Here is a 15268-nt window from a genome sequence, read left to right on the forward strand (position 1 = left end):
CTCTTTTAAGTACCTGGTATATGTAGTGGTAACTCTTCTTTTATTCCTACTATTGGTAATTTGTGTTTCTCTTATTTTGGTCATTCTTGCAAGGGCTTTATCAATTCTCTGGATCTTTTAAAAAAATTAACCTCGTTGACTTTTTTTATTTCCTCCATTATTTGTTTTCTATTTTATTGCTTTCTATTCTTTGTTGTTTTCATCTTTTTATATATTTTGTTCATTATTCTTATTTTCTTAGCTTTTAAAATGGAAATTAAGTTACTGATTTTAGACTTGTCTTTTTTCCCTTAAAATAGTCAAAGCTATAAATTTTTCTCTAAGTACTGCTTTCATAGCTATCCTTAAATTTTTAATATGTAGTTTTTCATCATAATTTACTTTAAATGTTTTTAGCTTTCCTAGTGATTTATTCTTTAACATGTGGTTAAATAGAAATGTACTGTTTAAATTACAACTATTTGGAGACTTCTAGATGTCTGACTGTGTGGAAAGACTGGAAGGTTACATCCCTTATCTGTGTACCTGGTGTTCACGCCCTGTGTTATCTTCTTGAGTGTGAGTGGGACTTGTCACTTACTTCTTGCCAATAAGTTATGGCAAAGAGGATAATACCAAACCTGTGAGACTGCAGCCCTATCCACATAAGGGCTGCAGCCTGAATCTATAGAAACTCTTGATCCATGGAAATTGCGAGATAATAAATGTGGTCTTTTAAGCTGCTAAACCTGTCACAATTGGATAAGCAGCAACAAAATATCAATACTTTTATTGTTCTTGATTTTTAGTTTAATTTCATTGTTATCAGAGAACATACTCAATATGAATTCTGTATTTTAAATTTATTGCTCCTTATTTTCTGAAGATAGAGTCTGCACCAGTACTATGTGCATTTAACAAGAATATATATTTTGAAGATTTTGGGGTGTATTTTTATGAGATTAAATATCAGTCTTATAAATACTAAATTGTTGAAGGTGGCTGATGGTGTTCAGATTGTCCAAGTCTTTATTAGGCCTATGTGATTTTTAATTGCCTATTTCTTAAAAATTGATGCATTTGTCATTATTAAAATTTTTAAAAATTTTTAATAGTCCTCTTTGTCTTAAAGTCTACATTATCTGACACTAATAAAACCACCCCAGATTACGAATACTTTACTGTATATATTCATCTTCCACTTATATTCATCTTCCACTTATATTCAATCTGTTTCTTTATATTTAAGGTGAATCTCTTAAGGTAACATATAGTAATTTGGTCTGTTTTTATTTTTTTCTAAATCCATTTTGACAATCTCCATATGTTTAGCTAAAAAAAAAAGATGTGTGATGAGCTTATATGACAAATTAGTTCTTTTTCACTAAGAAAGTTGTGATCATTCAAACATGTCCAAACTGGATTACCTCATATGTGCTTAAATTTCTTCTTTCTCATTTCATATTCATTTGTACTGCCCTTTATTCAAACTTCAAAGTATACTGAATCTATGACAACATGTTTCTAGGAATGTGTCTCTTTTCATCTCACATTTGCTGCAAAATTCTGGCTGTGGTTGTGAGATGGTATAGATCCCTATCCTTCTGACCTGACTGCTTGCAGTCTGGGTTTGCTCTGTAGGATTGTTCCTCTCTGTGCTCTGCGGTTGCATGAGGCATTTTAAACCATTTGAGGAAGAGTCACTAATTGAGTCATTTGTGCTCATTCGTAAAGCAGGAAACCTATTATATAGCAACATTGAATTCCACAGTAATTCCAGGGTAACAATGTTAAACATATTCCTAGAAGTTGCAATACACTTACCTATTGGTTAGGTTACACAAATACCAGCCCATGAATTCTATACATATATTGAAGACTTTAAAAAAAACAAGACCAGAAGACAAAGTATGTCTTGAAGTCTACAGAATTACATGTAAGTTCTGAAGTGTATACGCTACCCTTATCTGAATGTCTCCTGTGTCTGTGCATCTACCACGTATCATCAGAGTGGGAGCACTAACATTTTAAAGTTATTTTTTTCTTACCATACCTTCAATTCAAGGCTCCAAAAGTGCACTAAAGCATAAATGTTTTCTTAACAAATGAAATTATCTAGAAATAAAATACTTAAACTTGTCTTTTTTTTCTTAAAAAGCATTATATTTATACTGACATTTCAGTGAAGTTTTGAAAAATATTAGTGAAAAATTGTATCTTTTTTCTTTTTCCTTTTTTTTCCAGCTCTATTCCTGTATTGGGTAATGGCCTTTATTACAAAAACCATAAAATTGGTCAAGTCCTGGCAGTCTGGTTGCGGAGTATCAGATCTGCGCTTCTGCATCACAGGCATAATGGTCATCTTGAATGGACTCCTGATGGCTGTGGAGGTCAATGTCATTCGGGTCAGAGTAGGTATCTAATGATTCTTTGTTTAGTTCCTGGAGTTCAAGATTCTGATATTAATTAAAGATCACAGTGAGCAAGGAAATCATTAGTATTTAGCAAATGTATGTCATCTATGTGTACAAATAGAAAGTTGAATTAATCACTAAGTTTCAGACCATTAATGTTCCAGAAATTTTAATTTGACCCAGGAATCTATGTATTCATTGACAAATATTGATTGAATGCCTGTGATGCACTAGACACTGATTAGTTCATATCATAGATGAAATTGTTTTCCTCAGAAGTTTCAGAAGTTCCATCATCTATGATTGATTCCAAGCAAGCCTCCGTTAATCAAACTACTGTATTATCAGAAATTTCAAATGAAAAAGATTATCTAATCCAACTTGTTCATTTCACTGATATAAAAACTTCTATAGAGATAACTCTTGCTATCTATCCAAGTAACATGGTAAAAACTCATGTCTGATCTGTGACTTCAAATCCACTGTACTTCCCACCACATAATGCTTCCAGCTGTGTTGTGTGACGTATCAGTCGTTGATTTTTCAATACTCATTTTCTATCATAGCGCTTTGAATTTGCATTGAACAGCAAGATACATGCTGCAATAAATAGTGGAGAATAGTCAGTTAACATTAGCCGGACCGCAAATTATAACAATGATTTAAGAGTTGTGCTGATAATACATTTTAAAAATCTAAAGAGTGTAAAAATCTTCCTTTAGTTGACTTTACCACAGAATATTATGAATGATTGATTTTTAATGACTATCTTTTAAAAGGATAATTGATTTTTTTAGAAGTAGTACCAAGTGGATTAAATGTAAAATTGTGGAATTCAAATCGTTAATTTAGTCACAACAAAAGGGAAGTATTTTTTAAAATATTTCATAAAGGGATGGAAAGAGATATGAAGATACAAATGTTGACCTCCTGAAATGAAAATGTAAAGAAGGTTAAAATTTTATTTTTAATATATGAAAAAGAATCAGGTTAATTGTTATTCTGTGGAATTTTTATTGCCACAGAGATATGTTTTCTTCATGAATCCTCAGAAAGTAAAGCCTCCTGAAGACCTCCAGGATCTGGGTGTGAGATTTCTTCAACCATTCGTGAATTTACTGTCAAAAGCAACGTACTGGTGGATGAACACACTTATCATCTCTGCTCATAAAAAGCCTATTGATCTGAAGGCAATTGGAAAATTACCAATAGCAATGAGGGCAGTAACAAATTATGTTTGCCTGAAAGATGCATATGAAGAACAAAAGGTAACTTATATCTGGTTTTTAGGTTGATAATTATAGAGAATGGGCCCATGAAATATAAAGGGAGCGAGCATAATTAATATATATGGTTAACAGATAGCAGATTTTCTCTTTCTGTCTTTCCCAGTAGTTTTGTTTTCTAAGTAGTAATTGGGCTGCTGAGGATACAAACCAGTAAGTGGGCTGCTGGGGCAAAAGCAGGTTTCCAGTTGTGAGTACATGAAACAGAGTTTATTCACATATTATTGTTTATTAATTATTGTCTTGATTTCCATATGAACAAATGTGAAACTGTTTTTTGTCCCATCCTGTATGGTGCGTTAGTTGCCCAGTCTGAATTTAATTCAATACGTGAGTAGGGACAGAGAAAGAACTCTTTGCTCTGGGATGAAGTGGAAAGAATTAAATTCAATGATAATGTATGTCTAATCCTTGTTACCATAAAATGTTAATAATTCATGGAATTTTTATTAAGTTGTTTTAGATCATACCCATTAATAACTTATTTTTAAGATTTTATTTATTTACTTTTTTTTAGAGAGAGGGGAAGGGAGAGAGAAAGAAAGAGAGAGAAACATCAATGTGTGAGAGAGATATCGATCGGTTGTCTCTCATATACCCCCACCTGGGGATCTGGCCCGCAACCCAGGCTTGTGCCCTGACTGGGAATTGAACTGGTGACCTCTTGGTTCACAGTCCGCCGCTCAATCCATTGAACTACACCAGCCAGGACTAGTAACTTACTTTTAAGAAACTAAAATCATTTAGTTATTAACTAAAATTTGGACTTTGAATTTCAAAGTTAAGAACCTAAATTAAATAAAGGGACGTCTTCTACCCACTCCATGTATGTACCAAGTTATATGTCGGCCAAAATTGGTTTCTTCTGGTACTTTCTCTGAGTATTTATAATTGCTTTAAAAATATAAGTGTGGGAGTCTTTGGATCTTTTCAATTTTTCTTGTTTTCATTCTGTATGCTATCCACAGTGATAGATGTATTTTATATGCAATCATCTACAGATTCTATTGTAATTAAAAATATGAGTATTCACAACAACATTGGAAGGGAGAAGGGTATGGCGAATCAGTTACAGAGTTTTTGGCTGTTCTAAATTAAGATCAACAAAACATTTATGGTAAATGATGAAAATAACCTCTGTTCAGGGTCAAAAATGTGTATTATGAAATTAATATTGCAGGAAATGGTTACTACAAATGAACCTGAGTCATCTCTTTAATTTTACCTCTGGGGAAAAAGTATTGCATAATAATTTTTAAACTACCATACTAAAGTAAAGATTAATACTATAGCCTAAACATAGCTTAAGTTTTTGAGTAGTCTTATAACACAGATTATCTTGAACTTGTGTTAATGCATTTTATCAAATTATTTATCTAACAGGAAATGAATATGAAACACAATTGAACTCTATTGCATTGAGTTAGCTTCTTTGCCACAGTGAAAAAACTTTATTCACTTTTTCTCCAAGACATAAATATGATGACTATTTAACTCATAAGATATTTTCAACAAATGACTATAGATACATGAAGCCAAGAGTTGGCTTAAGCATATATGCCACTCTTTATTTTGCATTTTTTTAGTAAAAACTAGAAAACACAAGTCTATCATAACTTTAAAAAGTATCAACCATCACAGAAATGGGAGCTATCTGAAAGAGAAACATTTTGAAGTTGGAATCATTTGTTTGCTTGATTAGCTTATAATAATTTGACAGGAGAACCTTTTGTGATCTAGTAACTCCAGAAATCTTGATTAGCCTGTCAGTAACCTTGATCTTTGTGTGTTACTATCTTCTTTTCATACAATGTTATTTGGTATATTCACAACAAATCTACAGTTACCAAATCAAAGGAAATTAAAATTAATTCAGCCTTAGGAATTTGGTGTGATCCTATTGACAACTAAAAATAATGCAATGTCTGAAAACTGGCCTGGTAACTCTTTATTCTATTTCATTACAATGCATTCAGTAGCATAGAATGCAAAGATACAGAATCATGCATACTATACTGAAAGAGATCCATTAGCAGTTATTTATAAACCTTTAAAACATAAAAAATATCAGAAGAATTTCCATAGTGGCTAAGATTAACTGCTGCTCTAGTTATTTTATTTTGGTTCATCTGTGTTTTTATTGTGTTTGTTTTGTTTTACTTTTTCAGAAAAAAGTAGCAGATCATCCAAACCGGACTCCATCAATATGGCTAGCAATGTACAGAGCTTTTGGGCGACCAATTCTACTTAGTAGCACATTCCGTTATCTTGCTGACTTACTGGGTTTTGCTGGACCTCTCTGTATTTCTGGAATAGTGCAGCGTGTGAATGAAACCCAGAATGGGACAAGTAACACGACAGGAGTAAGTCTGTGGTGCTTTAGAAAGGAAACATTGGTGGATTTCATTATAACTGTTACTTTTTTATAGGATGTATTGGGGTGACACTGGTTATCAAAATTATACAGATTTGAGGTGTACAATTCAACAACACATCATCCATTCACTGTCTTGCATGTTCACCGCCCCAAATCAAGTCTCCATTCATCACCATTTATCCCTCCTGTGCTTTTTTCCACCTCCCCCATCCCTCCTCCCCTCTGGCAGTCATCACACTGTTGTCCTTGTTCATGAGTTTTTTCTCTTTTTAAATTTTTTTTCTCTACTGTGTTAGGCGCTGAGGACAAAACAATAAATGAGGTATGGTCTTGTCCTTAAGGAAGTCACTGTTTTGTAGGGAAGACAGCCCCTTCAGCAGACTATTGAAATACAATATTCCACAAGAGAGGTTTGTAAAAGCTGCAATATATAGTGTAAATTAACGTGGTCACACCTACAACTCTGCCAATAAATATATTCCTCTAAAAAAAAATAAATAAATAAATAAATAAATAAATTTTTTTTCTCTATCTTTCTACTGCCCCACTCAGCTCCCCACCCCTAACAGTTGTCAGCCTACTCTGTATGAGTCTCTCCCTCGTTTGCTTGCAATGGAATACTACTCAGCCATTAAAAAGAAGGAAATTTTACCCTTTGCAACAGCATGGATGGACCTGGAGAGCCTTTCGCTAAATGAAATAGGCCAGTCAGAGAAAGACAAACACCGTATGATTTCACTCATATGTGGAATCTTATGAACACAGTATTACTTTTTATTAATGCAGTTTTATGAGTAGTTCAAGCAGGCTTATTTATAGAGAACTGAATGCTTTTAAAAAGAGGAAACAGTCATTGTAGAGAATATATTGTGTTTATGTATTAATTGACTGAATCTGGCTAAGAAAATCTTTTCAGATTCAAAGCCTATAAAAATGTAATAGGCATTTACTGTGTGCCAGAAATTATGCTTGGAAATTTCACACTGGTTATTTTATTTTGTCTTTATAAGAGTCCTTTAAATAATTTTCATGCATGAGTTCATGAGGGGTGGTGTTTGAATCACTTTTTTAGAGGCCTATGACCAATAATGTTAGCAATGTGATTTTTTAATATGTACATTTCCTTTTTCTGATATATTAAAGCCACTGTGATTAACACTGATAAGAGCAAGCCACATTATGATGCTTTTATTAGATGTTACTATTTTGACGGCTGTTTAGTATATGATATTTGCTGTTATAAATTTATAACCTTATATTTTCTGTTCTTAATAAAGCCTATGTCATGAAAATCCTAGTTTTTTCTAAGATGAGTTAATTTCCCTAGATTCATAGATAGAAATGGTAGTCCAGATGTATTGATTTTCCTTTCCAAGTCTCTCAATATGATTTCCTGTCATTTCTTTTACCTATTAAAATTGTATGCATTTTCAAACCCCACAGTAAATGCTGCCTTCTCAGTGAAGCCTCTTCTGATTGTCCTCATTGGAATCTGACTCTCCTGAAACACATTGTTTAATTCACATTTGCACTTACCATCAATGTCGTTTATAATGAAACATGTTATTTATGGATATGCTTATGTCTCTAGGTTGAAAGCTCTTTAAACAGAAAGACTGGAGACAGTTCATGTTTGTACCCATAATGCTTAGCCCAGTTCCTTGCATAAAATAGTATTCAATTATTGATATTATTATTGAAAATAGTATTCAAGTATTGATAAAGTAGTATTCAATTATTGATGTTATTATTGAAGTGAAAGCAGATATTTGCACTTTTGTGATGTTTTATCTCTACTACCTTATTACATACACATATTGAAATATCATATAAAATTCTTTTATCATCCCTCTCCCTTAAGTATATTAGCAACACATTTTTCTGAAAAGGAACAGAATTTACAAATTGTATGTATCCCCATGGAAAAAGATGGGACCAGAAGTAGACTTTAATGACTCTAAACTATAAAAAAGGAGAAGTGCTACTACTGACATGATGTACTTATTTGAATTACATTTTCCCTTACTTCTAACATACAAATTACCATATGCTATTGTTACAAACGAAACAATCCATTTTATTAAGTCATGTTCCTTCTAAAACAACTGTTTCCTAAGTTTTTTTTAATAACTGCAAGAATCATGTGGGTAAAATCAATAGCAAAGTTATATATCTTATAATTTATTTAATTAATATAGATTAAGATATATGAAAATCAGAAACAGTCAACTCTGTAGAATAACTTTAAAATAATAAGGCTACAGAAATCATATTTTTGTTCAGTTGGTTTTGCTGATCAAGTATCAGTTTTGTGGTTTTTACTTCTAAGTAAGTCTAAATTAACTTCTAGCTTCATTCGTTACTTCCTATATTACTAAGGTAGAATGTATCTTTGTAGAAATGTACTCAAATTTTTTAAAAATATTGAAATGTACTTTTTTCTACAATCTGGCATTTCCAACTATCATAATGATCAATTTGGGACTTTATGCATTGAATTGATTTCTGTTTGTTTTTGTGGACATTGTCAAGAAAACCCCAAATTGCTTTGTTGTGGCTCATTCCACTGATGTATTATAAGATACTGATTTTTTAGATTTAAAAAACATGTATCATTTAATAAATGCAAACTGTACAACTGGTATATGAAAAGACTAATTTTAATTTATGTCTTTTTTCTTTTGGGTCAAGTATTCAAAAACCCTTTCATCAAAGGAATTTCTTGAAAATGCTTATGTTCTAGCAGTTCTTCTTTTCTTGGCCCTTATTCTGCAAAGGACATTTTTGCAGGCTTCATACTATGTAACCATAGAGACTGGCATTAACCTCCGTGGAGCTCTGCTGGTATGTACAAGCTTTGAATGATCTTTGGTTCTTTAAAATGCCATATACCATCCAGTGACAAAAAGAGTAGTGGCTTCAGTTTTGTTTTTGCATTTCATTTTCACATTGATGTTATAACATCAACACTGCTAGGACCTACTTAATAAAAGAAACATAGAGCTACTTAATAAGCCCATTGAATTAAAAGTAACTTAAATAATATATTAAGAAAAATATTTTGAAACCTTGCATTTACTTGTCTCTGTTTCTATTTGAGCTTATGTTTAAATTTGAATGTATGTTTTGATTATATCACTAGAAAAAATAAGTTTGTATTTAGTTGAGAATTGAAAGAAACTATGCTAAAATGAAAATAATGGTTGACTTACGATGGCATTATAGGTTTCTTCCCTTTTTAAAACAATTTTTAAATGTTATTATTTTAGTGAAAATAAATATATATAGTGTTGATTATTAAATTTAGAGCTTCAAATACATTTTCTTTTCTTTCTTTTTCTTTCTTTCTTTTTTTTTTTTTTTTTGCAGGCCATGATATACAATAAAATCCTTAGGCTTTCTACATCTAATTTATCCATGGGTGAGATGACCCTGGGGCAGATTAATAACTTGGTTGCCATTGAAACCAATCAACTCATGTGGTTCTTGTTCCTGTGTCCCAATCTATGGGCTATGCCTGTTCAGGTAGATCAATATAAGTAAGATTCTCATTTGCAGAGGAAATCATACAAAAAAAGTGTAAGATACTTACCTTAATAAAGGGTACAGTTTTTGAATGTGCTACTGTTATACCTTTCTTGTAGAAAGCTGAGACTCAGAAATTCTATGACATAGGTTAAGAAAAAGGGCTTTGGAATTATATTTATTGCTTAAGTTTAAATGTCTGCTCTCTCCTGTTTTTTGCACACATGTTTTACCCCTCAAACATTTGTTTCTTTAACTATAAAATGCAAATGACAACAGCACCGGCCTCATAGAGTTGTTGGATTAGTCAAGACTAAATAAGTTAACATGTGTAAAGCATTTAGCACAGTGCCTAACGTTTGGTGGACCCTCAGGAACTGTAAGTTATTATTGTGGCCCAAATTTATGCAAGTAACAGAGCCAACGCTCAACTCCTTTCATTTTGACAAACTCTCCTATATTATTTCTAAACTAGAGCAATTACTTTGACCCATTGCATAGTTTCAACAGTTCATATGTTATAAAATGCCCAACTTCATAAGGTAGTAGAAACACCAACAAGCTGTAGGGCTATTTAGCTATTTCCAATGAAAAATAACATTTTAGTAAAGACACAGGTTTCTCTCCCCCCTCATTGGGTAAAAAATGGCAAAAGAAGTGTATTCAGTATTTTCCTCTTTGTGATACTAAATATTTTTAATTACTTCAAGTTCTGCATCCTGTAAACTCTAGATCTTACTCAATACAGTCTGTCATCTATATTCCTGTGTACCCTATTTACTAAAATACATAAAATAATAAGGAAGATATGGTAGTTTTTATATTTATTGTTAGCATTTTTATTTTAAAATGGAAATCCAAGTCAAATAAAAGGGTGTATATGATATACACTTGTGCTTGGCACAAAGTAAGATATCAAATATGTTTTGTCTTACCTTACCAAGATGCACTTATACACAGGTCAGCTAGGTAGCTGCTTACATGGTATAATTTAGTGCACCAGAAATCCCAGGCTGCCTCTGAATGACTGCACTGTGGGTGACTTTAAGAAGACTTTTGTTTTGATTGGAATCCCCAAAGCCTAATTGGTTAGGCAGTAACATATGCTGTTGCCTCTAGAAGGCCACAATAAGCCATTTTCATTGGCATATAGGCATGGGTTAAATCCTTCACCTGCTTGGATACAGTTCATTAGCTGACATTTTGAACCGTGGTAAGCTGAATTATTGAGAAAATTTTTTCAGGAAAAATAACAAGGAAGAAGAAGAAAGTGGCATGCCAAAGAGGGTATGCTGAGCAGGTCTGTCCTCGGTTTGGGGAAATAAAATGGGCAGCGAGATAAGATGGGGCACCAACTTCAGCATCTTTAGTTTTAGTTAGGCCATGGCTTCTTCTCAATACATGATTTCTAGGATCACTGAGGAGGTGAGGAGCTCAGATTATTCCTTTAGATCACAAACAACCATCCTGTACTCACATTATGCTGCCGCCCCTACTTTCCTTCCCCCTTCCCTTGGAAATCTGGTACACTTCCGAGAGAATATGGAATGTCAAATTTATGGTGAGAGACAACATTTTCAAGAAAGGTTTCATGTTCTTTTAAAATTTTGAAAACTGCTTTAGAAAGCCAGAAGCATTATGGGACTGCTTTGCAATTTCATACAATAAAGTGGTTTGACACCAGTTGTACAGACCATCATACTAAAAATAAATTTCTGCTACTTAGCTTTTCCCAAATAAATCATAATAAAACCATTGTCATGGCTGAGTTGACTTCTAAATAAACTTAATATAGTAATTAAGAAATATTTTCCCTTTAAAATTATGCCTTTCATGCAGTGGTCCCGGCGTCCCCCATTAATTTTCCCTTTTCTCTGTGTTTCCTTCCCAGATCATAATGGGAGTGATTCTACTCTATAATTTACTGGGATCCAGTGCGTTAGTTGGTGCAGCTGTCATTGTGCTCCTCGCGCCAATTCAGTACTTCATTGCTACAAAGTTGGCAGAGGCTCAGAAGAGCACTCTTGTAAGTATGGTCTTTGGAAACTTCATTAGGAAATGCTGTTTTATTTTTAAAATGGAGGAAATGAATACATACTGCTCAGGATTATTTGGAAGTCATTATATTTCATTTCAGTTCTTAGGCAGTGAATGTGTATTTTCTGTATTACAAAATAATTTTTAAAATTGGTTTGAAATTTAAGACCTGATGAGGTTAGACAAAATACCAGAATCACCGTTCCTGATGTTTTTAAGTTCCACGAGGTAGTGAGGCTTTGGATCTTCTTCTAAATCACTTGCCTAGAGAACACAATTAACTATACTTTGAGGCCATTGGATATAAGTTATTGACAGGGGAGAAGTGGAGCAAAAAACAGGTAAGGGATCAGGTTTGGTGCTTCTGAAATTCAGTTTCCATAGTGTTGAACCAAACCACACGATGATCTATGGAGTTACATTGAAATGTTCCAGTGGCAGGCACGCTGGTTGAATATGTTCATGGTCAACTTAGCAAGCAAGTAAAAGCCAAATTATTGACTCTTTCTGGCTTCAGTTTGCCATGAAATCATTTTATTTGAGCAAGACTTGGCTTCTTTTAAAGAAATATTTGCAAATAATAAAATTGTTGACAGCATGCTTAGAAATAAACTTTAATTAAATATGAGCAAGGTTGTCTGTCTGTAAATCATGCATAAAATGTAGGGATGCTGCCACTGATGGAATTGTTTCCCAAGGTGGCGTTTCTACTGTGACTAGCAATTGCATGTCACACAAGTGATTTTTATCACTTGTTTTTCTGCTGCTTCTGGTGATGTTATTCATTATGTTTGTCTGAGCCTTCCACCCTCTTTACTTCAGGACATGAAGACAGAAAGATGTGAAGGAGAGCACAGAGTGGAGACAGTGCCATCCTCAAACATCTTTCACTTTGCCTTCCATACAGTAGTCATGTCCTCATTTACAGTCATTTGCTAGGTATTTAAGACCCTGAAGAAACAAAAAGATGAATGAAAAAACAGGCTATTTGCTTCTTTTGCTTCCTCCCAGCTACTTTTTGCCATCTTATAGACCCTTTAAGAGTTCGCAGATCATATTGTGCCTTACTAATCATTCTAAGCTAATACTTGGTGGTAGAAGAAGCTGAAACAATTGACTAGATTAGACTTTTGTATCAGCAACAAATTTCTTTACAATTACTTCAAGTTGATAGTAATCAGTAAATCTAATGTAGATCTTAAACAAAAGCTTATATAAAAGTACTATGTAGAAATCCCTTGAAGTTAAAGGTAATAAGCTTGGTTTAAATAATTGTATTATGAAGACACAATATGAACACACACAACACTGTATCCTCACTTTCCCAAATGAGAAGCAATGTAACTTGTCCTAAATCCATTGTTTCTCTTCTCAGCATGAGAAAAGATGCTGAGAGGAGAATGAAATGATTTAGATATTCAAAGGAAGGCTTTGGAAGTCTCTATCACTTTCCTAAATTTTTATATATGTATTATATTTTTATATATATATTATATATATAAATAATATCAGTAGACATTAAAGAAAATCATGTTAAACTTAAGAAACTGCTTTTATTTAAACCAAAGCAACAGACACATGAAAGTTGTCAGGTGGAAAGAAATTTGAGGTCATCTCATTCAACTCTTCATTTTCAAGTGGGAGGCTGAAGCCCAGAGAGTTTACTTCTCCCAGGTATTTCACAGCCATAATAATTAGTGGGAGAACCATGCAACAATCAAAATCACTGTAAACCCTGTCTGTTGCATGGCCCTGCTTCTTTGATTCACTTGGGTGTAGCTTGCATTATGTTTTTATTTTCTTGTTTTATAGGATTATTCCACTGAGAGACTGAAAAAAACAAATGAAATATTGAAAGGCATCAAACTTCTAAAGTTGTATGCCTGGGAGCACATCTTTTGCAAAAGTGTGGAAGAAACCAGAATGAAAGAACTATCCAGTCTCAAAACCTTTGCCCTTTATACATCACTCTCCAGTAAGTTGCTTTTGCTCTAAGGACTACCAAAAGAAATATGGTTTATTTAGTTTCAGTTGAGACATTCTATTCATCAGAGGAAGCCCGTTTATTTTCTACATATGTACTGTCTGATAGCTACTGGCCACATGAGGTAGTAAAAATTAAAGAGTAGGATTAGCATAGGCTTAGAGTCAAGTAGACCTGAATTTGATTCTTTGCAGGCTGTGGTCCTTTGCCATGTTTCTTTACATCTGAAATCCTGGGTTTCTTTATCTGTAAAATGAGGGGTGGCGATGGTAGTGGTACAAGCAATTGAAACCTTTGTATTAGTTACAATTGGGATAGATTGGGTTTTCAGTAAAAATTTGTGTATATAAATTCATTTGATTGTATTTACTATTGATCCCCTTATTCCCAAAGGTCTTTAAAAATTATCTGCATTTGTCTTTCCTGACTCTTAGGAGCTCAGGAAATTGCTCCAAATGATATTATATTTTCTTAAAGATTGTATCTGAAGTGCCATTTTTGGAAATTGGTGAGAAAGAAATGTCAAGACTTCCAAGTGAAAGAAGCCAAACTACATTCATATAAAACCTTCTCTTCCGATACATTTTCAAGAACTTTTAAATACAGAGCACATTTATCCTCATCTCTAATTTTTCAAAAATAATTATTACAAAAATATTCTGAAAGAGTGACCCTAAGTACTCTCAAGAATAATGAGTTTATGTTAGTATAATTCTTAAGAACTAAGCCAAAATACTCCCACTAATATTTGATTTGGTTTATGTGTCAGTTTTGGTCATCCCTATTGTTCCCAAGACTTTTAACAACTTAAAGTTTTGGAGGTTTATATATTGTTTCCTCTTTAATTCTAAACTAGTTTTTAGAGATAATAAACACTTCTTTTGTGAAATGGATGTAGAGAAAATATTTGGTTTATATAGCTCATTTATTATAGCCCTAATGCTTTAGAAAGGAAATGGGAATTTGTCTTCCAACTGTGCATCACTACTCATATGGTGTCAAAATGCTAGAAGATGAAATGATGATTATCCACTTACACATATAATAGGACTCCAAGCTGGTGGCCCCCACAGTACATTCCTCTCTGCAGTGGATTGAATTTCTCATAGGGAGGATGGATATAGCCAGAAATAATGATCAGAATGATGATGGAACTAATACTACTACTACTGCTAACAGCAACAACAAAAATATATTCAGATACTCAACCAATTATTGCCATGTGGCTTTACATATATCATCTCATTTAATCCTCACAAATACCCAGTAATTTAGATTCTATTATTAACTCTATTTTAGAAATTTAAAGATTGAGTTGGAGAGAGCTTAAGTAACTTGAACTTCCCCCAAATTATCCAGCGACTGAAAAGCAGGGGTGGACTATTAACCCATTTTGTCCAGACATGAGATTTGGGGGGCATACAAGGTCATAATAGGGGAGGAAAAAAAGTCATGAAGGTAAAAGTACATGATGACATGTTTATGATAAATAGAAATCCATGAGTCAGTGGTGGAAAGTTCCAGTTAGACCATTTTCAGGTTTTATGATTTGGTTAAGTACTCGGTTCTTGGTGATTAAGAGCTTGATCTTAGCCACATCTGGACCTGCAAAGGTGCAAGCTGATTCTGTGTTCAGTGGAAAAGAAAGTTCGTGAGAGTGGACCAT

General features: G+C 33.3%; 1 protein-coding gene across 7 annotated transcripts in view; it reads left to right on the plus strand.

The window, feature by feature from the left end:
* Window positions 1-15268, plus strand: part of ABCC9 (ATP binding cassette subfamily C member 9) — a 118730-nt gene that overhangs the window by 18617 nt on the left and 84845 nt on the right. For all 7 annotated transcript variants that reach the window (XM_054591347.1, XM_054591346.1, XM_054591342.1 and 4 more), the window contains 7 exons: window positions 2224-2390; window positions 3419-3661; window positions 5848-6042; window positions 8748-8900; window positions 9426-9581; window positions 11473-11607; window positions 13431-13593. In XM_054591347.1, coding sequence (XP_054447322.1) covers window positions 2224-2390; window positions 3419-3661; window positions 5848-6042; window positions 8748-8900; window positions 9426-9581; window positions 11473-11607; window positions 13431-13593 — 1212 coding nt within the window. The remainder of the gene's footprint in view (window positions 1-2223; window positions 2391-3418; window positions 3662-5847; window positions 6043-8747; window positions 8901-9425; window positions 9582-11472; window positions 11608-13430; window positions 13594-15268) is intronic.

Source organism: Pteronotus mesoamericanus, unplaced genomic scaffold, assembly GCF_021234165.1.
Source record: "Pteronotus mesoamericanus isolate MK-2021 breed Mesoamerican mustached bat unplaced genomic scaffold, CSHL_Meso_final scaffold_21, whole genome shotgun sequence".
NCBI classification, from domain to species: Eukaryota; Metazoa; Chordata; class Mammalia; order Chiroptera; family Mormoopidae; genus Pteronotus; species Pteronotus mesoamericanus.